Source organism: Cherax quadricarinatus, chromosome 52, assembly GCF_038502225.1.
Source record: "Cherax quadricarinatus isolate ZL_2023a chromosome 52, ASM3850222v1, whole genome shotgun sequence".
NCBI lineage: Eukaryota > Metazoa > Arthropoda > Malacostraca > Decapoda > Parastacidae > Cherax > Cherax quadricarinatus.
In genome coordinates, this window is record NC_091343.1 from 18,535,355 (window position 1) to 18,561,258 (window position 25,904).

The following is a 25,904-nucleotide window of genomic DNA, read 5'->3' on the forward strand; positions in this document are numbered from 1 at the left end:
AACTTTCAGTACCAGTGAGCAAGGAAACACCTTGCTGGAATAATTTTTTTTTTTTTTTATAAAATTTCCCAAGTCAGGGTGACTAGAAGAAAAATGCATTTGCCATTCCTCATTCAACTGAAGTTTTGCCTGACATGCACAGAAATCATAATCCAGATGATTTGAACCACATTCTAACCCATCCTTCACAGTGCAGGCATGGTACTTTTTACCTACAGAACTCAAATTTAGCTAATTACCCTGAATCCCATCATAGATGTTACCTTGCTCACACTCTTAACAGCATGTCAAACCCCCAAAAGAACACTATCTCCACTCACTCCAACCTAACCAGCTCACACATACATGTACCTGCTGATGCATAACCTCCTACCATTTAAAACCTCTCCTCACACTACACCTACATTAAATAATGGAACTACACTATCAAATGTATACTAAATACGTATACTGTATATATAGAAAATAAAAATTACTCTCTTGTACCCTCATCAATGCTGAAAATTTGCAAGACCATAACAGCTGATTAATTGGAGGAGTCAGATACAGTGACTCAGAACAATGACCATTGTTTCAGACAGTATGAATTGTACAGATTTTGTAAGGGTGAAATCTGAACTAGAAGCTGTTTAATTCAAAGTCCCACTTCACTAAACTATAAGTTCTTATTCCAACTCAACAACAGAACAGATTATAAAAAAATAACATAAAATTTGTCTGCATAATTAAATGTTTCTCATAGATCTTCTCACTGGGCTCTGGTCAGTTCCCAATTCACTGGTGCAAAATTCTAGTCCTTCCTTATTTTCTAAACTAATCAACACCACACAAATCCAAATACAGTAACTAAGAATCCACAGCACAAACTGCCTATGCAAGCTCTTTAGAGAAAATTTTTATGATTAGACTTACCTGGTGTCTAGAGGTAAATAAACTGATTTCTCTATCCCAATCTGGCTTTCGCTGCTTCCGCTCAACCCTGGATCCCCTGATACAGCTAGAACATGACATTGGAAAAGCTTTTAATAAAAATGTGTTGTTGGCAGTCTTTTTGACATTGAAAAGGCCTAGGACACAACTTGGTGTTATGGAATCCTTACAGAACCTCACATAAAATGCATGGCTCACCAACTAGCTTCGTTTAAGACTTGCTACATTACTGATACTTCGGTGTTTAAATTGGACCATCATTCTCAAAACTTGAATCCCAGACAGAAGATGTCCTGAAAGTATTTAGTATGTTTCAGCTAAACTTACTAACACAATTTTTTTCTATTTCCTGCCAAGGTAGGACAACCTGAAGATATATTTTTGTTTATAGTAATTACTGTATACAGTAATTAGCTCCTGCTTCACAAACTAATTATGGAATGGTAGTGCCTCCCTTGGTGATTGTTGTCTACCAAACTACAGTACAGTAATTCCTAAAACAGCAGAATCTCTTCAATATTGAAGAAAACAAATAAATGGCCATCAATGAATTATTTCCATCTCCATATCCAAAGGGCATGCATAGCTTTTACCAGAGGAAGTTCTTAACAAATTCTTACTGATGCACTAGCCATTACGAAGATTGCTTGTATTCTCCACATGCTCTTATACTAGTGTCTTGTACAAGTTTCCCATATATCTGTGATATACTTGTGATTGGTTTCAAGGATTTTTCTACTTACAGAATCACCTGAGGCTGGCTTTCTCTGCTGACTGCTTGTTTAACCAGCCTATTGCTGTTAGCAGCTTGCTGGTCCACATAGTCTGGTTGATTTAGCACTGTGTAGAGATAGTGGCCCAGTAAGTTCTGGTAATATTCTTATATCTGCTGGAAAGGAGGCTGAAGAATCTTGGACCATGGATGTTGACACAGTGCTCTCTTATTGTACCTATGGCACACATGCTTTTCACAGCATTTATTTTACAGTTCTTTCCATATATCTTGCTCCAGTAAGTTATGCTAGTATGTAAATTTTGGACCAGGCCCTCACATATCTTCCATGTCAAGTATCTATTATCACATATCCATCTTTTCCACTTCAGTGAGTACATTACAAGTACTGGCTCTATGCAGGCAGTAAATCATCTCTGTACATTATCAAGTTCTGGTATCCAGTTCAGCAACATTATTTTTTCTTCAGCACATTCTGATGCATTCTCTATCATTATATGTTCTCACTGCAGCCTTTCTCCTTGTACAGTAGAACATGTTTCATACAGCACCCTTAACTGCCACTGGCATGCTGGTTAAGGGTGTTGAGGATCACTTCCCAGGTAATGTTTTAAACTCTATACTTATTGAAAGAAATGCTTTCACACACATGATGTTTATCATAAAGATATACATGCATAACTAAATTTTTTTTTTTTTTTTTTTCAACAAGTCGGTCGTCTCCCACCGAGGCAGGGTGACCCAAAAAAAGAAAGAAAATCCCCAAAAAGAAAATACTTTCATCACCATTCAACACTTTCACCACACTCACACATTATCACTGCTTTTGCAGAGGTGCTCAGAATATAACAGTTTAGAAGCATATACGTATAGAGATACACAACATATCCCTCCAAACTGCCAATATCAATTTAATTTAACCTCTGTTTATATCAAGGACTAAGACAGTGAGACTTTTGCCTGCGATCAGCCGCTAGGTAAATTACAATGTTCTTGAAAAGTGGTAAAACCATAAAGATTCAACACAGCAATGAGTGAGAATACCCCTTACTGGTACAGCACATTTAATGAATTTGCAAATTAGACATTTTCATTGACTTCAAATCATAATAAACTCTCTAATGTATTAGGAAACTTATTATAAAAACAAAGAACAAATGATTACTATATAGTATATGTATTAACAGCTTTTATTAAGGCATACAGTGGAACCTTGGTTTTTGTGATTAATTCATTCCAGAAAGTCTGACGAAAACCAAATTGTACGAAAACTGAAGCAATATTTCCCATAAAAAATAATGTAAATCCAATTAATCCATTCCAGACACAAAAATATTAACAAAAAATACATTTCATAGAGAATAACTATAGTTTTACATACAGAAAACAATGATATATAATTTTTTTTTTTTCAACAAGTCGGCCGTCTCCCACCGAGGCAGGGTGACCCAAAAAAGAAAGAAAATCCCCAAAAAGAAAATACTTTCATCATCATTCAACACTTTCACCACACTCACACATTATCACTGCTTTTGCAGAGGTGCTCAGAATACAACAGCTTAGAAGCATATACGTATAAAGATACACAACATATCCCTCCAAACTGCCAATATCTAATATATAATAGGTAGTAGGTTGGTAGACAGCAACCACCCAGGGAAGTACTACCGTCCTGCCAGATGACTGTGAAACAAAAACCTGTAACTGTTTTGCATGATGGTAGGATTGCTGGTTTCTTTTTCTGTCTCATAAACACGCTAAGATAACAGGGATATCTTGCTACTCCTACTTACACTTTGGTCACACTTCACAGACACGCACATGCATATATATATATACATACATCTAGGTTTTTCTCCTTTTTCTAAATAGCTCTTGTTCTTTTTTATTTCTTCTATTGTCCATGGGGAAGTGGAAAAGAATCTTTCCTCCGTAAGCCATGCGTGTCGTATGAGGCGACTAAAATGCCGGGAGCAATGGGCTAGTAACCCCTTCTCCTGTATACAATTACTAAAAAAGAGAAGAAGAAAAACTTTATAAAACTGGGTTGCTTAAATGTGCGTGGATGTAGTGCGGATGACAAGAAACAGATGATTGCTGATGTTATGAATGAAAAGAAGTTGGATGTCCTGGCCCTAAGCGAAACAAAGCTGAAGGGGGTAGGAGAGTTTCAGTGGGGGGAAATAAATGGGATTAAATCTGGAGTATCTGAGAGAGTTAGAGCAAAGGAAGGGGTAGCAGTAATGTTAAATGATCAGTTATGGAAGGAGAAAAGAGAATATGAATGTGTAAATTCAAGAATTATGTGGATTAAAGTAAAGGTTGGATGCGAGAAGTGGGTCATAATAAGCGTGTATGCACCTGGAGAAGAGAGGAATGCAGAGGAGAGAGAGAGATTTTGGGAGATGTTAAGTGAATGTATAGGAGCCTTTGAACCAAGTGAGAGAGTAATTGTGGTAGGGGACTTGAATGCTAAAGTAGGAGAAACTTTTAGAGAGGGTGTGGTAGGTAAGTTTGGGGTGCCAGGTGTAAATGATAATGGGAGCCCTTTGATTGAACTTTGTATAGAAAGGGGTTTAGTTATAGGTAATACATATTTTAAGAAAAAGAGGATAAATAAGTATACACGATATGATGTAGGGCGAAATGACAGTAGTTTGTTGGATTATGTATTGGTAGATAAAAGACTGTTGAGTAGACTTCAGGATGTACATGTTTATAGAGGGGCCACAGATATATCAGATCACTTTCTAGTTGTAGCTACACTGAGAGTAAAAGGTAGATGGGATACAAGGAGAATAGAAGCATCAGGGAAGAGAGAGGTGAAGGTTTATAAACTAAAAGAGGAGGCAGTTAGGGTAAGATATAAACAGCTATTGGAGGATAGATGGGCTAATGAGAGCATAGGCAATGGGGTCGAAGAGGTATGGGGTAGGTTTAAAAATGTAGTGTTAGAGTGTTCAGCAGAAGTTTGTGGTTACAGGAAAGTGGGTGCAGGAGGGAAGAGGAGCGATTGGTGGAATGATGATGTAAAGAGAGTAGTAAGGGAGAAAAAGTTAGCATATGAGAAGTTTTTACAAAGTAGAAGTGATGCAAGGAGGGAAGAGTATATGGAGAAAAAGAGAGAAGTTAAGAGAGTGGTGAAGCAATGTAAAAAGAGAGCAAATGAGAGAGTGGGTGAGATGTTATCAACAAATTTTGTTGAAAATAAGAAAAAGTTTTGGAGTGAGATTAACAAGTTAAGAAAGCCTAGAGAACAAATGGATTTGTCAGTTAAAAATAGGAGAGGAGAGTTATTAAATGGAGAGTTAGAGGTATTGGGAAGATGGAAGGAATATTTTGAGGAATTGTTAAATGTTGATGAAGATAGGGAAGCTGTGATTTCGTGTATAGGGCAAGGAGGAATAACATCTTGTAGGAGTGAGGAAGAGCCAGTTGTGAGTGTGGGGGAAGTTCGTGAGGCAGTAGGTAAAATGAAAGGGGGTAAGGCAGCCGGGATTGATGGGATAAAGATAGAAATGTTAAAAGCAGGTGGGGATATAGTTTTGGAGTGGTTGGTGCAATTATTTAATAAATGTATGGAAGAGGGTAAGGTACCTAGGGATTGGCAGAGAGCATGCATAGTTCCTTTGTATAAAGGCAAAGGGGATAAAAGAGAGTGCAAAAATTATAGGGGGATAAGTCTGTTGAGTGTACCTGGTAAAGTGTATGGTAGAGTTATAATTGAAAGAATTAAGAGTAAGACGGAGAATAGGATAGCAGATGAACAAGGAGGCTTTAGGAAAGGTAGGGGGTGTGTGGACCAGGTGTTTACAGTGAAACATATAAGTGAACAGTATTTAGATAAGGCTAAAGAGGTCTTTGTGGCATTTATGGATTTGGAAAAGGCGTATGACAGGGTGGATAGGGGGGCAATGTGGCAGATGTTGCAAGTGTATGGTGTAGGAGGTAGGTTACTGAAAGCAGTGAAGAGTTTTTACGAGGATAGTGAGGCTCAAGTTAGAGTATGTAGGAAAGAGGGAAATTTTTTCCCAGTAAAAGTAGGCCTTAGACAAGGATGTGTGATGTCACCGTGGTTGTTTAATATATTTATAGATGGGGTTGTAAGAGAAGTAAATGCGAGGGTTTTGGCAAGAGGCGTGGAGTTAAAAGATAAAGAATCACACACAAAGTGGGAGTTGTCACAGCTGCTCTTTGCTGATGACACTGTGCTCTTGGGAGATTCTGAAGAGAAGTTGCAGAGATTGGTGGATGAATTTGGTAGGGTGTGCAAAAGAAGAAAATTAAAGGTGAATACAGGAAAGAGTAAGGTTATGAGGATAACAAAAAGATTAGGTGATGAAAGATTGAATATCAGATTGGAGGGAGAGAGTATGGAGGAGGTGAACGTATTCAGATATTTGGGAGTGGACGTGTCAGCGGATGGGTCTATGAAAGATGAGGTGAATCATAGAATTGATGAGGGAAAAAGAGTGAGTGGTGCACTTAGGAGTCTGTGGAGACAAAGAACTTTGTCCTTGGAGGCAAAGAGGGGAATGTATGAGAGTATAGTTTTACCAACGCTCTTATATGGGTGTGAAGCGTGGGTGATGAATGTTGCAGCGAGGAGAAGGCTGGAGGCAGTGGAGATGTCATGTCTGAGGGCAATGTGTGGTGTGAATATAATGCAGAGAATTCGTAGTTTGGAAGTTAGGAGGAGGTGCGGGATTACCAAAACTGTTGTCCAGAGGGCTGAGGAAGGGTTGTTGAGGTGGTTCGGACATGTAGAGAGAATGGAGCGAAACAGAATGACTTCAAGAGTGTATCAGTCTGTAGTGGAAGGAAGGCGGGGTAGGGGTCGGCCTAGGAAGGGTTGGAGGGAGGGGGTAAAGGAGGTTTTGTGTGCGAGGGGCTTGGACTTCCAGCAGGCATGCGTGAGCGTGTTTGATAGGAGTGAATGGAGACAAATGGTTTTTAATACTTGACGTGCTGTTGGAGTGTGAGCAAAGTAACATTTATGAAGGGATTCAGGGAAACCGGCAGGCCGGACTTGAGTCCTGGAGATGGGAAGTACAGTGCCTGCACTCTGAAGGAGGGGTGTTAATGTTGCAGTTTAAAAACTGTAGTGTAAAGCACCCTTCTGGCAAGACAGTGATGGAGTGAATGATGGTGAAAGTTTTTCTTTTTCGGGCCACCCTGCCTTGGTGGGAATCGGCCGGTGTGATAATAAAATAATAAAAAATAAATATAAATATAAATATAAATGACTAATGAAATGGATAAATGAACATTTAACATCACTTTTACCTTTATTGAAGACTCTTGTTGGTGTATGAAAGACAGCAAGGAGGGGAGAGGGAGGAGGAGAGGATATTGTTTGGAAGGGGAATCCCCTTTCATAAGGGCTTCAGGTATCAATGCCCTATCTGGGGTTACTTCCTTTCTTTGCCTTTTACTGACACTAGGACCAGCTTGAGAGTCACTAGGCCCCTGTTGCACAAAAAATCTGTGCAGAGAGGTCTGTTTCTGGCATCTCTAAGATTTGCCTAAAATGGCAGGTTGTTAACAGAATATTCCTGCTAACAACCTGCTGGTCTGCATGGCCATCATAATCTGGATAAACATAAACTTCACTTATTAACCTTTATTGTGAAGTCAGCTGAAGGACATGATCTTCCCCCAAAATGTTAGTTTATACTTCCCCTCGTGCAAGATGAATTTTTAAATGACAGAGTGGTATAAATTATTCTTTTCTTTAACACACTGACCATGTCCCACTGAGGTATACCTGGAGAAGGTTTCAGGGGTCAATGCCCCCAAAGTCTGGTCTGTGACCAGGCCTCATGGTGGATCAGGGCCTGATCAACCAGGCTGTTACTGTTGGCCACACACAAGCCGATGCACAAACCAGAGCCCAGCTGGTCAGGTACTGACTAAGTGCCTGTCCAGTGCCTTCTTGAAGACAGCCAGGGGTCTATTTGTAATCCCCCTTATGTATGCTGGGAAGCAGTTGAACAGTCTAGAACCCCTGACACTTATTGTGTTCTCTCTTAGTGTACTTGTGGCACCCCTGCTTCTCATTGGGGGCATGTTGCATCTCTTGCCCAGACTTTTACTTTTGTAGGGAGTGATTTTCATGTACAAATTTGGGACTAGTCCCTCTAGGATTTTCTAAGTGTATATTACCATGTATCTTTCTCGCCTGCGTTCCAGAGAGTACAAATCAAGGGACTTTAACCGTATCCAGCAATTTAGGTGATTTATCATACTTATATGTGCCATGAAAATTCTCTGTACATTCTCCAGGTCTGTAATTTTGCCTGCTTTGAAAGGCGCCGTTAGTGCACAGCAATATTCCAGCCTAGAGAGAACAAGCAATTTAAAGAGAATCATCGGCTTTGCATCCCTAGTTTTGAAGGTCCTCATTATCCATCCCATCATTTTTCTAGCAGATGTAATGGTAAGGGGCTTGGACTTCCAGCAAGCGTGCGTGAGCGTGTTAGATAGGAGTGAATGGAGACGAATGGTACTTGGGACCTGACGATCTGTTGGAGTGTGAGCAGGGTAATATTTAGTGAAGGGATTCAGGGAAACCGGTTATTTTCATATAGTCGGACTTGAGTCCTGGAAATGGGAAGTACAATGCCTGCACTTTAAAGGAGGGGTTTGGGATATTGGCAGTTTGGAGGGATATGTTGTGTATCTTTATATGTTTATGCTTCTAGACTGTTGTATTCTGAGCACCTCTGCAAAAACAGTGATAATGTGCGAGTGTGGTGAAAGTGTTGAATGATGATGAAAGTATTTTCTTTTTGGGGATTTTCTTTCTTTTTTGGGTCACCCTGCCTCGGTGGGAGACGGCCGACTTGTTGAAAAAAAAAAAAAAAAAAAAGTAATGGATACATTGTTGTGAGCTTTGAAAGCAAGATCCTTTGACATTATCACTCCCACACCATTTTCTAATCTCACTGCTTTGAATTATTTGCTTAGTATTCACAACACACACTGGTCTCATACACAACATCTCCACTGCCTAAATGTTTATTCTTGCTGCCTTGTATAACGTTCATGCCTCACATATATACAACCTCTCATCACTTAGCGATGTACTCATTTACCAACAACTCAAACTTATGACGGGCTCTCTGACCAGTATGCATACCTAAATATTAGAGCTGATTTCGTCAATTCTATTCATTATACAGTACTGTACTGTATAATGTAAACATATAAAAATGTCAGAAATGTTATAAATTGTGCAAAAGTGACATTAAAACAACATTTACTGACAGTCTTAGGAATGGAACTCCGTCGTTAAGTGAGGAGAGTCTGTATACTGTACAACTGTTGGTATCAATATACTCTATGTACTTGTACAGCCTCTCCTCACTTAATGACGGAGTTCCGTTCCTAAGACCATGTCGGTAAAGAAATTCGTCGCTAAGTTAGGAGCATACTATAATGGTAGTGGGCTTGTGTCAACCATCTTTGATAGTTTAATGTCACCTTTGCACCATTTATAACATTTGACATTTTTATATCTTTATACAGTAGTGTACTGTATATTGTAATAAACATAATAGAAGAAATCAGCTCTAATATACATTATTTAGGTATACATACTGGTCAGAGAACCCGTCGTAAGTCCAAGTTGGCAGTAAATGAGTACTTCGCTGAATGAGGAGAGGCTGTAAACTATAAAGTGGAACCTCAGCTTACAAACGCCCCACCATGCAAATTTTTCAGGATACGAACTGTTGTTCGGTCGATCTTTTGCTTCTAGATACGAACGAAATTTCAGGATGCGAACTTCCCCCTTGAGGGAGGTTCCTTAAATAAATAAATAAATAAATAAATAAAAATATTTATTTCTTTGCGAAGGTTACAACATGTGTTTACATATCATAATATGATTGGAGCAAAGAAAGCCACTATCATGCCGAGGCATTTCGGGCAGACTTAACCTAATACGTACTAATAGACTAAGTCTAGACAGGTGAAAAGTGTACTAGTAGTGGTTACCAATGTTTTGCTGATGGTGGCACCAACTACTGACAGCCTTTTGAAGTTTCTCCTTACTGTTGTTATTATTACTATTATATAGTATTATTATAATAATGTATTATTATTAGTAGTAGTAGTAGTAGTAGTACATACGTGGTGAGGGGCTCTTGATCTAGGGAATTGGATCTGTGCTCCATATCCCTAAATTAATAATAATATTTATTATAATTATAATAATACGTAAGTACATGTACTACTAATAATGACAATACATAATAATAACGTATAATTTTTTTTTTTTTCAACAAGTCGGCCGTCTCCCACCGAGACAGGGTGACCCAAAGAGAAAGAAAATCCCCAAAAAGAAAATACTTTCATCATCATTCAATACTTTCACCTCACTTACACATAATCACAGTTTTTGCAGAGGTGCCCAGAATACAACAGCTTAGAAGTAGTATATACGTATAAAAATACACAATATATCTCTCCAAACTGCCAATATAATAATAATAATATACTATTATGTATAATATTATAATTATATTAATATTATATTATATTAATATTATATTATATTAATATTATATTATGTTAATATTATATTATAATATTATAATATATAATACAGTGGACCCCCGGTTAACGATATTTTTTCACTCCAGAAGTATGTTCAGGTGCCAGTACTGACCGAATTTGTTCCCATAAGAAATATTGTGAAGTAAATTAGTCCATTTCAGATCCCCAAACATACACGTACAAACGCACTTACATAATTGGTCGCATTCGGAGGTAATCGTTATGCGGGGGTCCACTGTATATTATATAATAATATAATAACAACAATATAATACAGTGGACCCTCGAGTTTCGGCAGCCTCGACTTTCGTGAAATTCGACCTTCAACGAGTTTTTTTGGAAAAATTTGGACTCGAGTTTCGTGAAAAAACTCGTGTTTCGGCGACTGTCCGGTACCCGTCCGCCCGTCACCACGCACACAAAGCCAGTCTCCCACGCCATTCATGTCAGTGTGCCATTGTTTACCAACACGTGACCATCACCTCGCGGGTTCATATGTAATAATCCATTGTTTTTTTGTGATTTCAACTGCTAAGTAAGTCACCATGAGCCCAAGGAAAGCTAGTGCAAGCCCTTTGGTAAAGAAAGTGAGGAACACGATTGAATTCAATAAGGAAATCATTGAAAAATATGAGAGTGGAGTGCGTGTTACAGAGCTTGCCAGGATGTATGGCAAGCCCCATTCAACTATCACTTCGATCGTGGCGAAAGGAAAGGAAATAAAGTGTGCTGTTGTCGCAAAAGGGGTGGATATGATGACAAAAAGGAGATCACAAATCCTTGAAGAAGTGGAGAGGTTATTGTTGGTGTGGATTACCGAAAAACAGTTAGCAGGAGATAGTGTTACGCAGTCAATAATGTGTGAAAAAGGCAAGGCAGTTGCATGACAATCTCGTAAAGAACATGCCTGCAACAAGTGGTGATGCTTATGATTTTAAGGCCAGCAAAGGTTGGTTTGAGAGATTTAAGAAGCGTAGTGGCATTCACAGTGTGATAAGGCATGGTGAGGCTGCCAGTTCTGACAAAAAAGCAGCTGAAGTTTGTACAGGAGTTTAAGGAGTGCATAGACACTGGAGAATTCAAACCCCAGCAAGTGACGAAACAGGCCTCTTCTGGAAGAAAATGCCAAAGAGGACCTACATCACGCAGGAGGAAGTGGCACTCCCAGGACACAAGCCTATGAAAGACAGGCTTACTCTCATGCTTTGTAGTAATGCCAGTGGGGATTTTGAAGTGAAGCCTTTACTGGTGTATCACTCTGAAAATCCCAGTGTTTTCAAGAAATAGTGTCGCCAAGAGTAATTTGTGTGTGATGTGGAAGGCTAACAGTAAGGCATGGGTCACAAGGGGAATTTTCCTAGACTGGTTTAATGAAGTGTTTGCCCCAGTGTTACGAAATACCTCCTGGAAAATAAATTGCCACTCAAGTGCCTCCTGGTAATGGACAGTGCTCCTGCTCATCCTCCAGACTTGAAAGAGCAAGGAGCGGAGGAGTTTAGTTTCATCACGGTGAAGTTCTTGCCTCCTAATACCACTCCTCTCCTCCAGCCCATGGACCAGCAGGTCATTTCAAACTTCAAAAAACTTTACACCAAAGCAGTGTTTCAAAAGTGCTTTGAAGTGACCTCAGACACTGAACTGACCCTAAGAGAGTTCTGGAAAGATCACTTTAATATCCTCCATTACATAAACCTTATAGGTAAGTCTTGGGAGGGAGTGACTTCCAGGACTTTGAACTCTGCTTGGAGAAATCTGTGGCCAGATTGTGTACAAGAGAGGGATTTTGAAGGGTTTGTGGCTGACCCTAAGGAACCTATGCCAGTTGTGGAAACTATTGTGGCATTGGGGATGTCCCTGGGGTTGGAGGTGAGTGGTGAGGATGTGGAAGAGTTGGTGGAGGACCACAGGGAAGAGCTAACCACTGAAGAGCTGCAAGAGCTTCATCTGCAACAGCAATAGATCACAGCTCAGGAAACTGCTGCAGAGGAGGAGGAAGAAGAGAGATGGAGGAAGATGCCTTCTTCAAAGATTAAGGACATTTGTGGAAAGTGGACTGAAGTGCAAACATTTATGGATGAACTTCACCCTAGCAAAGCTGTTGCAGGCCGTATTGGCAACATGTACAATGACAGTGTTGTGTCCCACTTCAGACAAATCTTAAAGAAACGCCAGAAACAGACCTCTCTGGACAGATATTTTGTGCGACAGGGGTCCAGTGACTCTCAAGCTGGTCCCAGTGGCATTAAAAGAAGAAGGGAAGTAACCCCAGATATGGACTTCATACCTGAAGTCCTAATGGAAGGAGATTCTCCTTCCAAAAAATAGTGTACACCTTCCTCCTATCCCCTCCTCCCGTCTTCCATCCACGCAGAAGTCTTCAGTAAAGGTAAGTGTAATGTTATTATTATTTTCTTAAATGTATGTACTTGATTTCTGATTGTTTTCATTATGTAAATCTTTATTTAATTTGAAAAAAAAAAAAAATTTCTTTTCATGTTTTTGGGTGTCTGGAACGAATTAATTTTATTTCCATTATTTCTTATGGGGAAAATGGTTTCGAGTTTCGTGAATTTCGACCTTCGGCGGGCTCTCTGGAACGGATTAATCACGAAACTCGGGGGTCCACTGTACTATATAATAATAAAATAATAATAGTACAAAATAATTATAATAAAAATACTATGTACATACTGCATATAATTTAGTCTGACAACACCACCACAATGCTCAACAGTGCACATGTGCTTACAGAGCTACCCTCGCAGTGCAAGGAATTCTCATGATTTCCTTATGTTTCGTGCAGTTAATTCGCCAGATTTCTTTCTTCTAACCATGGGTCCTAAGAAAGTAAGTGCAAAGGACATTGCCGAGAAGAAAAAGAAGATGATTTGCATGGAATTAAAGCAAGAAATCATTGACAAGCACAGACTAGGTACGAGGGTTAAGGACTTGGCGAGTGAGTACAAGCGTAGCCCCTCTACTATATGTACAATACTAAAACACAAGGAGTCTATAAAGGCTATAGTGCCAGTAAAGGGCGTTACAGTAATTTCTAAGCAGCGGACCTCTGTCAATGAAAAGATGGGAAAGCTGCTGTTGACATGGTTGATGGAGAAACAGCTCACAGGAGATATGTAGTGTAATGAGATAAACATAAAAATTGTACATAGTAGTTCTTAAGAAAAGTGTGAACTCCTGACAGGATATGCCGCTCTGTATTTCTTCTCCAAGGTATGTATTTGTTGTATGTACACCAGATCTAATTCAGTTAGCCTCACAAACTTGTTTTTCTCTTATAATAACACCTCTGACGTTTTCATAGTGAGAATGCATGACTACTCTTGCGGCCACAATCCTTCTCCCTCTGCTGTCCACATAACGCCATATTTTATTCATTCTAGAATATACATCAGGTTTCTATTTTATTTATATTGTTTATGTCATATTAGATGAATTGTGACAGATAAATAAGCTGTAGAGTTGATATTAGGGTTATTTTGTCATGTCTCCTGAGAGCAGGAATTAAGCTGGAATGAATTAATTGAATTTCAGTTAATTTAAATGAGGAAAATTGACCCAGCATACAAACAAATCAGGATACGAACAAGTCCACGAAATGGATTAAATTCATAAGCCGAGGCTCCACTGTACTTTAGTATTGTTTGAAAGGCACGCAGTGGTGTACATGGCTAAAGCTTTATTCAAGAAATTTAAATTTTTTATGGTATAGTAATGGCATTGACAGTGCATACTTGTAGAAATGATTTAGTGATGCATAATGTAGATCTGACCTGGGATAACCCACTAAATTCCACTACACGAGTAACAGAAATGTGTTATAAAATTTTAACACTTTCAGAATATTTTTGGGGAAAAATTATGCATTATCATCAATTACTATTTTTTGCTAAGTGACATTGCAAAAGTAACTTTTACCATTTACAAATGAGAGCTTCACAGAGTTAATGTTGTTTACAGCAGACCATGTTTCTTCCCAAATAATAATATGAGAGAATTTTGCATAGAGTTATTTCTAAGTTCATAAATAGCTAAATATAAATACAGTAAATATAAAATACAGTAAATATAAAATAGCTAAATATAAAATACAGTAAATATGTTTAGTACTATTTCCACCCACTGTAATATGAGGTACACAAGCCGACGAATTAGACTTGTGTGCAACGTTTGGGTGTTGCAGTGTTGCACTAGTGTCTAATTTATCAACCTGTTGTTCTTTGAATGAGTTGTAAATCTGAGTGGGAGGGAGGGACAGCAGCCAGAAGCTTGCTTTCTAGCTCACCAAGCCACAAGTTGAATCATTCACTCACACAAACCTGAAGACATATTGCTCACCATACCACTTGTTGATTCACTTCCTCCCACTAGCACAAGATAACAATGCTCACTGCATAACTCACACAAGCACGAGATGCGATGCTACTCAAATCTTATGATTAATGAAATCATGAGAAGTTACAAGATGGGGGGATCCCTGAATTAAGTACATCTGTTACTGGGAGGGGGAGCATCCCTTGATGTAACCCTTTTAGGGTCCCCAGGCCCTCTCCCAAACTTGTTCTCAGTGTCGCCCAAATTTCAAAAAAAAAAAAAAAAAAAAAAAAAAATTATTTTTTCTTATGAAAAGATAGAGAATCTTTTCCCGGTCATAATGACACCAAAAGTATGAAATTTGATGGAAAACTTACGGAATTATGCTCTCGAAAAGTTAGCGGTCTCGACGATGTTTACGCATAGGCGATTTTGCCCACTTTGAGCCCTATTTTCGGCCAATTCCAGTGTACTAGTGGACAAAAATCATAACTATTTCGCTAGAACTCCATTCTTTCTATCGAATGAGTACAAGAAACCACCCATTTATCGATTTCAACTATCCAATACAGTGGTCAGAATTTAGCAATTTTGCCAATTTCACACAAATTTCAAAAGATGCCAATTTCAAAATAGGGTCCAGAATAAACAAGAAAAACATTCCTGGCACTAAAATAACATTTCCTCTGTTCATTAGTCATGTCCCCATGCCCCTCTTACATTCTTTTGTTTTCCACTTTGAATTTTTTATTCTCACAAAAAATAGAAGATTTACTGTTATGCAGACTACTGCATTAGTGTAGAAATGGTATAAATAATATCGGCGCACTTGTGAAAGAATATTAGACTCACCAGTTGACGTGTATTGGACGCTTAGCATGATTTGTTTACTTTTGAACTTTGGTAAAAATCGAACATTTCTGCTACTTTGAGCTCAATTTCAAGGTACTTTTCATTGTAAAACCAGTCAAATTCATCTCAATTTCTGTAATATGTCTTCCATTCTGTAAACTGAGACCAGGAAAACTAGAATACAACAATAAATACCACACGAAAATACAGTGCAAATTCGCTGTTTTAATCCAAAAACACGGTCAAAGTTTTTTTTTTCTCATTACACACTGTGTGCTGCAGGATTTTTTTTATACTGCGCACACTGACCACATAGACCTATTCTTTCATATGTAGGCCTACCAGCTTTCTCTCACTAGATTTGAGGGCGCTAGAATTTAGGCGTACTAGTACGCCAAAAACCCTGGTGCATAAGCCGTACTAGTACGTCCAAAACCCTGAAAGGGTTAAATACACGTACATCTGTGTTACGATGATCTGTAATTACAAAAGAGGCCCAAAATGCATAATGTTGAGAGGACTGTGTTACAAATGTTGCTCTTTAGTAAGAAATAGAATAAAATAGGTTGTACAATTTCGAATTAATCTGCCAGAAATACTGCATATAATAAGTGATTCTACTGAACATAATCATTGTGTGTTCTCATAATTGTATCCAAAATTTAACCAAACGCTGCAAACATTCTAAGGTTTCTAACTTCCATATAAATTTTAAAAGAAATATTTTAATTATAATTTTAATGAACAAGTGTGCCCCATATGATTATCCTTTGTATTGTATTATTTTTATAAGATTATACACTCAGCATTTATAATTCATTGTTTGTACTATACTATTATTTTTATAGGATAACACATTTTGGGTTTAAAATGAACAGTTTGTCAGTTGGAACTCCAGTAATGTAACCTGTATATACTAGTTATAGATAACTGACCCCTTAAACAAAATTATTTCTTTGTGTAGTATATATAATGTGGTTCACATACAATAAAATATTAAGTATACAAATAAAGCCACTAGCATGCATGTGCATTTCAGGTAGACTAATCCTAATGCTTGCAGATTACTTAAGACTAGACATAGGTTATTGAGTGGTATATTTTAGTTATGCATTATTACAAAAAGAGAGGTAGCAAAAAATATTACAATTAGAATAATTTTCAATCAAGAGGTAGCAAAAATATTACAATTAGAACAATTTACAATTGAAAGGTAACAAAAAATATTACAATTAGAACAATTTACAATCAAGAGGTAGCAAAAAAATATTACAATCAAGAGGTAGCAAAAAATATTACAATTAGAACAATTTACAAGAGAGTTAGAAAAAATATTACAATTAATAAAATTTACAACTGAGAGGTAGCAAAAAATATTACAATTAGTACAATTTAAAATAGTACAATGTGTGATGCTAGAAGTTCTTTTATTATAATAAGGACAAAGGTGTTATTTAATAATGAGGATGGGTAGGTTTCCGTGCACTGAAGAACAGGGAAATGAAAGCGTTTTGAACAAGCATAAACCTAAAAGGTCCCTCTGAATGTCATGACTGTAGCCACAGAATCCCTTTGCATGAAGAATGTTCTTGGATGATATGACAAAAAACTGACTGCTTCTTGGATCCATACTTTTTCTAAGAAAAGTTTTTGATAACATGATACAGTGGGACCTCGGTGTTCAAACGTACCAAACCTTGAACAAACTGGAGTCCGAACAATTCTGTTCAGAAAAATTGACCTGGACTTTGAACATTTTTCTGGAGTCTGAACATTCCAGCCTGTTTAAAATTCAGCTGTAAAAAACTTTACAGGAAATCCCTGTTTCAAAAGTGTTTTGTAGTGACCTCTGACACCAAGGCAGGGTGCCCCCCCCCCAAAATAAAAACACTTTCACCATCATTCATACATAATCACTGTCTTTGGAGAGACGCTTAGATATGACAGTATAGATGCCACTCCAAACAGCCAGTATCCCAAACCCCTCCTTTAAAGTGCAGGCACTGTACTTCCCACCTCCAGGACTCAAGTCCAGCTAACTGGTTTCCCTAAATCCCTTCACAAAATACTGCCCTGCTCACACGCCAACAGCTCGACAGGTCCCAAAAACCATTTGTCTCCATTCACTCCTATCTAGCATGCTCACACAAATGTAATATACACTTTTTATTTGCTTTTAGTTTTATTGTACCATACTAAACTGACTATAAAATAATGAAGGGCTGGCTCTCTAATGTCACTAATCTTGAAAGTCATAAGGAAGTAGAAATGAAGAAAAGCATATGAAGCTGTAAAAAAAAAAAAAAATCAATACAGTACAGGGTTAAGATTCTGAACCATGAGTGCCATGCTGAATGTGCATATTGTCATATTTACTTAAATGCAGCTCTAATGGTGTACTGAAAGTCACAAGAAGACAAAATGGAAGAAAAGAGTATGGGTTCCAATAAATCTATTCAGCACTATTAAAAGTCTATGGCATAGTATGTACTTTCAATTTTGAGCCATAAGCATTGTGCTGAAAATTCACATGACCACATTTCCTTAATTATGGCTGTAGCATTAATATTGAGGTATTTAGGAGGCATTAGTGAGGCATTACGTAAAATGAAAGGGGGTAAAGCAGCTGGAACTGATGGGATCATGACAGAAATGTTAAAAGCAGGGGGGGATATAGTGTTGGAGTGATTGGTACTTTTGTTTAATAAATGTATGAAAGGGGAAGGTACCTAGGGATTGGCGGAGAGCATGTATAGTCCCTTTATATAAAGGGAAAGGGGACAAAAGAGACTAAGAATTACAGAGGAACAAGTTTACTGAGTATACCAGGAAAAGTGTACGGTAGGGTTATAATTGAAAGAATTAGAGGTAAGACAGAATGTAGGATTGCAGATGAGCAAGGAGGTTTCAGAGTGGGTAGGGGATGTGTAGATCAAGTGTGTACATTGAAGCATATATGTGAACAGTATTTAGATAAAGGTAGGGAAGTTTTTATTGCATTTATGGATTTAGAAAAGGCATATGATAGAGTGGATAGAGGAGCATTGTGGCAGATGTTGCAAGTATATGGAATAGGTGGTAAGTTATTAAATGCTGTAAAGAGTTTTTATGAGGATAGTGAGGCTCAGGTTAGGGTGTGTAGAAGAGAGGGAGACTACTTCCCAGTAAAAGTAGGTCTTAGACAGGGATGTGTAATGTCACCATGGTTGTTTAATATATTTATAGATGGGGTTGTAAAGGAAGTAAATGCTAGGGTGTTCGGGAGAGGGGTGGGATTAAATTTTGGGGAATCAAATTCAAAATGGGAATTGACAGTTACTTTTTGCTGATGATACTGTGCTTATGGGAGATTCTAAAGAAAAATTGCAAAGGTTAGTGAATGAGTTTGGGAATGTGTGTAAAGGTAGAAAGTTGAAAGTGAACATAGAAAAGAGTAAGGTGATGAGGGTGTCAAATGATTTAGATAAAGAAAAATTGGATATCAAATTGGGGAGGAGGAGTATGGAAGAAGTGAATGTTTTCAGATACTTGGGAGTTGACGTGTCGGCGGATGGATTTATGAAGGATGAGGTTAATCATAGAATTGATGAGGGAAAAAAGGTGAGTGGTGCGTTGAGGTATATGTGGAGTCAAAAAACGTTATCTATGGAGGCAAAGAAGGGAATGTATGAAAGTATAGTAGTACCAACACTCTTGTATGGGTGTGAAGCTTGGGTGGTAAATGCAGCAGCGAGGAGATGGTTGGAGGCAGTGGAGATGTCCTGTTTAAGGGCAATGTGTGGTGTAAATATTATGAAGAAAATTCGGAGTGTGGAAATTAGGAAAAGGTGTGAGAGTTAATAAAAGTATTAGTCAGAGGGCAGAAGAGGGGTTGTTGAGGTGGTTTGGTCATTTAGAGAGAATGGATCAAAGTAGAATGACATGGAAAGCATATAAATCTATAGGGGAAGGAAGGCGGGGTAGGGGTCATCCTCAAAAGGGTTGGAGAGAGGGGGTAAAGGAGGTTTTGTGGGCAAGGGGCTTGGACTTCCAGCAAGCGTGCATGAGCGTGTTAGATAGGAGTGAATGGAGACGAATGGTACTTGGGACCTGACGATCTGTTGGAGTGTGAGCAGGGTAATATTTAGTGAAGGGATTCAGGGAAACCGGTTATTTTCATATAGTCGGACTTGAGTCCTGGAAATGGGAAGTACAATGCCTGCACTTTAAAGGAGGGGTTTGGGATATTGGCAGTTTGGAGGGATATGTTGTGTATCTTTATATGTGTATGCTTCTAAACTGTTGTATTCTGAGCACCTCTGCAAAAACAGTCTTAATGTGCGAGTGTGGTGAAAGTATTGAATGATGATGAAAGTATTTTCTTTTTGGGGATTTTCTTTCTTTTTTGGGTCACCCTGCCTCGGTGGGAGACGGCCGACTTGTTAAAAAAAAAAAAAAAAAAAAAAAAAAAAAAAAAAAAAAAAAAAAAAAATTCTATAACAGCCACTTCTCACCAAAGAAGTAATCCAAATAAGGAAAATTCATGCAGTCTCACTCATTATCTGTTTTTTTCTTACAGAACAGCATGGGCATCGTAAATTCAATGATATACAAAAATGCAACATTCCCACCCATCTTTCTGAGTGCAGGCAGTATACAGTATTTTCCACCTACAAAACTTTAATCCAGCTCACACATTAACCCTTTCAGGGTCCGTCCCGTAGATCAACGGCTTTACGTTGAGTGTCCAAACCGTAGATCTACGCCAAAATTCTAGCGCCGTCAAATTTAGCGCGAAAACGCTCATAGGCCTACATGTGAGAGAACGGGTCTGCGTGGTGGGTGTGCGCCATAAACAAAAAATCTAGGCGCCCGCATAGCACTGTGGGAATGCCGGCTCAGTTACCCTTGTTCACCATGCCTCGTCTCAAGTCAGCTCTCACTCCCCGGAAAATTGGGACTCTCCTCTTCCTATCTGATAGTTTTGACACTGATGGAAGTGGAAATGAAGACGAATTCTACGGCTTTGATCAGTTAGTGATCGAAAAGAATGACCAGGATATCGATAATAGTGCAGAAAACCCTGACGATCCTCAACCTTCTACCTCTGGTGTGGGCACTCGTGACTCACGGTCGGTTGTTCCTCATCGCAAGAGAAAACTATTTTCGCGTGGCCAGGCCTCTGACTTCAGTAATGATGATGATAGTGACGTGGACTGTGATTTTATTGCGCTCGACGATCAATCGAGTAGTGATAGTGAAGAATCATATTCACCAGTGAAGCGTCGGTATGTTCGCCGCCGCATGCGCTCGGGTAGTGTACCCTATGCTGTGCCCAGGGGACGGAGTACATCCCGTGGCCCAACACCAGTTTTAGGTAGTGATAGTGAGGATGATGTGGCTACACTTGGCATGGATAGACCACAGGCATCAGTGGATGGTGTTAGTGGTGATGGTAGTGGCACCGCCATGCGTGACTCACCAGGCCACGCTGGGACCCACGCTGCTGACTCGTCAGTTCAAGGACAAAGCGGAGCGCCAGCCACCAGCCCACCACAACCACAACCACCCGCACAACCAGCCTATGATGTCCAGTATCCACCAGCAAACCGTATGTGGGATTGGCAGCAAAATCCCAATTTTGTTCCCAAGCCTCACCACTTTGATGATTCTCAAAGTGGAATTCTACCTACTTGTCCCCTTGGAACCACGGCCAATGAACTGGAATTCTTTGAATTATTCTTTGACCAGCCATTGATGGAAATTATTGTCAGGGAAAGTAATAAGTATTTTGAGTACACCATGGCAAATACGATCTTATCACCACAGTCAAGACTACACAGGTGGAAAGAGATGACTGTTGCAGAAATGTATTTGCTTTTTGCAACAATAATGCTTATGCCTCACGTCTATAAGCATAATATAAAAGCATACTGGTCCACAGATCGGCTAATTTCTACCCCGGTCTTCAGTGAAATCATACCAGTGAACAGGTTTATCTTACTCTTACGTATGTTGCACTTCTCTGACAAAACCAGGCCTGACAGAAGTGACAGGTTATACAAGATTAGAAATGTTTTCATGTATCTCAAACAAAAGTTCAGCATATACTTTTATCCATTCAAGAATCTTGTAATTGACGAGTCTTTGATTTTGTTCAAAGGTAGACTGTCATTCAAGCAGTATATACCGAGCAAGAGGAAACGCTTTGGTATAAAACTGTTTGTACTCTGTGATTGTGACAGTGGCCTGGTGTTGGATATTGTTGTATACACGGGTAGTAAAACATTGAAAGATACCAAGATGTTATTGGGTATCTCAGGTGACGTAGTGAGAAACATGATGGCACCTTATCTTGGTAAGGGGCATACATTATATACCGATAACTGGTACACAAGCCCATTACTCAGTGATTTCATGCGAGTGAACAAGACAGATGTGTGTGGCACAGTGCGTTCTAATCGTAAACATATGCCCAGGCTCAACGCAGGTGCTCGTGGTGATGACGTGCAGGTGTTTACTGCCAATGACATCATGGCATTACGGTGGCATGACAAACGAGATGTCACATTGTTGACAACCATTCACCGTAATGAAATGCAAGACAGTGGCAAAGTTGATCGAGTGACTAATGAATGTATTCAAAAACCAGTGACAGTGATTGATTATACACAAAACATGCGCTTGGTTGACGAATGTGACATGCAGATTGGTTTTGTTGACTGTGTTCGTAAGAGTTACAAGTGGTACATGAAACTTTTCTTCCATCTCATGGACATTTCAATGCTCAATGCATATAATATGTACCAAATAAAGACTGGCAACAGACCACAGTATGGTGAATTTTGTTTGTCTGTTGTCAGACAACTCATAATGAAGTACCAGGTAACAACACCTGCTATACAACACGGTCCTCGAATTCCTCAGGATATACCCAAGTGTTTGAGGAGGGAAGGTGATCATTTCATAATACAACTTCCTTCAACTCAGAAGAAATTTGCTCAGAAGAGATGCATCGTCTGTGCACAAACAAAAAGACAGCAACAAAGACGCAAAGACACTCGGTTTATGTGTGAGGAATGTAAGGTGCCTCTGTGCATGGTGCCTTGTTTCAAGGAGTTCCACAAGCTCCAGCAGTTCTAAAACCATGTCCAGTGATTGTAAATATGTAAATATATGATAGAACATTAGTATTATACAAGATTTGTGCATGTTTATTGTAATAAACAACAGTGGTAAACAATAATATGATAATAACTTTAGTGCGGTTATTGTGTTCAATACAGTGAGTTTATATATATACATTATATACAGTATTGGTCTCTCAGGCCCCAAATGTTAGTAGGAATAGAAAAAAATTGGAAACGAAAAGAAAAAACAACAAAAACCGCAAAATAACGTAATGCGCGTATGTGGAATTCGTCGACGTTGCCGCCGCCACATCATTTTCGACAAACTTCTTGGCACTGTATCTCGGTAAGTACTGATCAGAATTTTTTTTTTTTGTCTTATTACCTTCACAAAAATATGCTCTTTAATTCTGTAAGAAAAAATCAATTTTTTTTTTTTTCAAAATTTCTTGGACACTGGAGCACCACTTCAGATTTTGGCCTTGGACCCTGAAGGGGTTAAAACGTATTAAATGACTTCACAGATGTTATTTTGCTCATACTCCAAAAGCACAAAATCTAAAATGCCACTTGTCTTCAAACACTCACAACAGTTTACATAAATTTTAAATCTCAAGCACTCATGTGAATTTTGTTTTTAAACCACACTGACCATTTCCTGCCAAGCTACTGTGACCCAAAGGAAACACAGCAACCATTTTTTCATTCAGTAACTCTCTTGCCAAAAGAGAGCAGACATCACAAGTTCACATGATCATTAATGGCATTAATTACAGCAATTAAAGCACTGTTATTGCCTTATTAATCTTAAGTTTGCCCAAAATGCTCTGTATATAAAGAGGCTTTTGGCATATTCATCAAATTGTTACACTCCTTAGTACAGTGGACCCCCGCATAACGATTACCTCCAAATGTGACCAATTATGTAAGTGTATTTATGTAAGTGCATTTGTACGTGTATGTTTGGGGGTCTGAAATGGACTAATCTACTTCACAATATTTCTTATGGGAACAAATTCGGTCAGTACTGGCACCTGAACATACTTCTGGAGTGAAAAAATATCGTTAACCGGGGGTCCACTGTACAAACATGCATCATGCTAAAATAAAAATTGTTATTGGTATTGTTGTTGTTAATCCTTAGAGCATTAAGGAGTGATGTCTCATTTTTCCATTGCAGGTACAGTGAAAGTCTGAAAAAATGGGCCCCTATAAAGTGGATGGTGGATAGAATGGACAAAAAATGGTGGCAGACAAAGGCTCAACAGGTACGTACATTTAATGGGATGTTTGATTAAAATAGCCATGAAGCAGACCAAAACTGCTACATATATCAAAAGACTGTCCAGTCTAAAATTATCAAAAAAAGATAGAAAACCTCTTTAAGATATTCGAAGCTACCGTTATATCTAAAGAAGTGTCAGAATGACCACCGTCACAAGACTGCAGAATTCCTTGGAAAAACTGTTAAAGATATAGATCAATAGAACCAAGACTACTTCCTGTGTAATTCTAGTTTGGCTCATACCTCAACCACTCATACTTCATACTTTTATCCCTTATACCTCCACAGTTACAAAGCATTTATTTTACTTAAAACACCTATTTCTAATTTTCAATGTGAATCTCTAATTGGTATACATCTTTACTTATGCTGAATGTCTCTCAACTTGAAACAAGTTGTGTTCCTAGTTTTACAAATTTTAAACAAGCTGTTGTAAAGAAAACAACAGTCCAAAGGAAGGCCATGCTTCACACCTCAACCTATGGCTTAGCAGTTGCAAAACTAACTGCCTGTCTTGTTTGTAACTGGGGATATGTAACTTGGGACATTTGTAACTTAGGGACTCATCATATTTTAATACGAAAATATTGTACTCGACTCTTTCCCATGGGTATTTGGGACCTCTCATACGGCACATTCCATCCCTCTGTATCATAAGCTATTTACATATCAATGAATGCCACTTGTTTGCTAGAACCATTTCTGCTATCATCTACACAGAAAATGTCTTCATGAACATGTTTTATGAAGTATGCAAGGACAGAATGAGGTCCTTTGAATACTGGATTGATAAAATTTGCCAATAATGTATATCTGAAACAGAACAAAGCAAAGAATTCCTTATATGTATAGGATTAAATTCTAAACAAATATTAATTACTTACTGGAGTATCTCTGACAGCAACTAACTTGTCCCCAACACACACGCGACCGTCCACATGAGCCGCACCTCCCTCCATGATTTTAGTGATGTAGATACCATTATCACCAGGGATGTGTTGGTTTCCAATACCACCTGCAATGCTGAATCCAAGGCCTTTGTTTCCTTTTATCAACTCTACTTCCATGAGCACAACATTTGGGGGACGCTTGCGTCGTTTAACACACTGTAAAAAATGCATTAAGTAATTTTTTATGACTAAGTAGTAAATCCTCTGTAATACTTCACACACTGCAAAGCGTAACTAAATTAAAATGAAGATTAGAGCTACAAGTGCATCAACTAAAAAGTTTAGCGATAGTGTAAAGAACAGATAGATTAGATATCACACTACAAACAACCATCAAGTGGAGTAGCCCTAATGTACATTACTTGAACTTGAGAGTATTATGTCAACCCTCTATATATGATTATGACAGGCATCTGTATAAATATAACTAATTAATTTTGGTAAATGGACTCACACATGCAATGTTCCGAATTCAATGTATTTTAAACACACAGCCTGCACTGAAGAGATGAAATTTATGATGACATTGCAGTCCATCTTAGACCATTGACAAGTTACAATGAAGCGAGAAGTGAAGAAGGCCAGAATATATAAAAAATTTTTTTTAACAAACTGGCTGTTTCTTACTAAGGCAGGGTGACCCAAATAGAAGAAACACTTTCACCATCACTCACTATCACTGTCTTGCCAGAGGGGTGCCAATACTACAGTTCAAAACTGCAAATATCCCCACCCCTCCTTCAGAGTGCAGGCACTGGTACTTCCCACTTTCAGGATTCACGTCTGGCTAACCGGTTTCCCTGAATCCCTTCATAAATGTTACTCTGCTCATACTTAACAGCATATCAAGTCGTAAAAACAATTTGACTCCATTCACTCCTATCTAACACACTCATTCACACATGCTGGAAGTCCAAGTTCTTTGCACACAAAACCTTCTTTACCCCCTCCAACTAACCTTTCCTAGGACGACCCCTATCCTACAGATTTATATGCCCTCCAACTCATTCTATTTTCCTGGAGAAAAAGCAATTATATATATACAGTATAACAATAATACTTACACTATTATTATAAAGAATAAAAAAAATAACAAAAAAGAATTAAAAATAAGTAAATCAGAATAAATCAGAGTAAACCATTCTCTCTGC

General features: G+C 38.5%; 1 protein-coding gene across 15 annotated transcripts in view; it reads right to left on the minus strand.

Annotated features, from left to right (window-relative positions):
- dlg1 (discs large 1) overlaps positions 1-25,904 on the minus strand; it is a 1,301,051-nt gene that overhangs the window by 328,490 nt on the left and 946,657 nt on the right. For all 15 annotated transcript variants that reach the window (XM_070096106.1, XM_070096113.1, XM_070096114.1 and 12 more), the window contains one exon: positions 24,688-24,909. In XM_070096106.1, the coding sequence (XP_069952207.1) occupies positions 24,688-24,909 (222 nt within the window). The remainder of the gene's footprint in view (positions 1-24,687; positions 24,910-25,904) is intronic.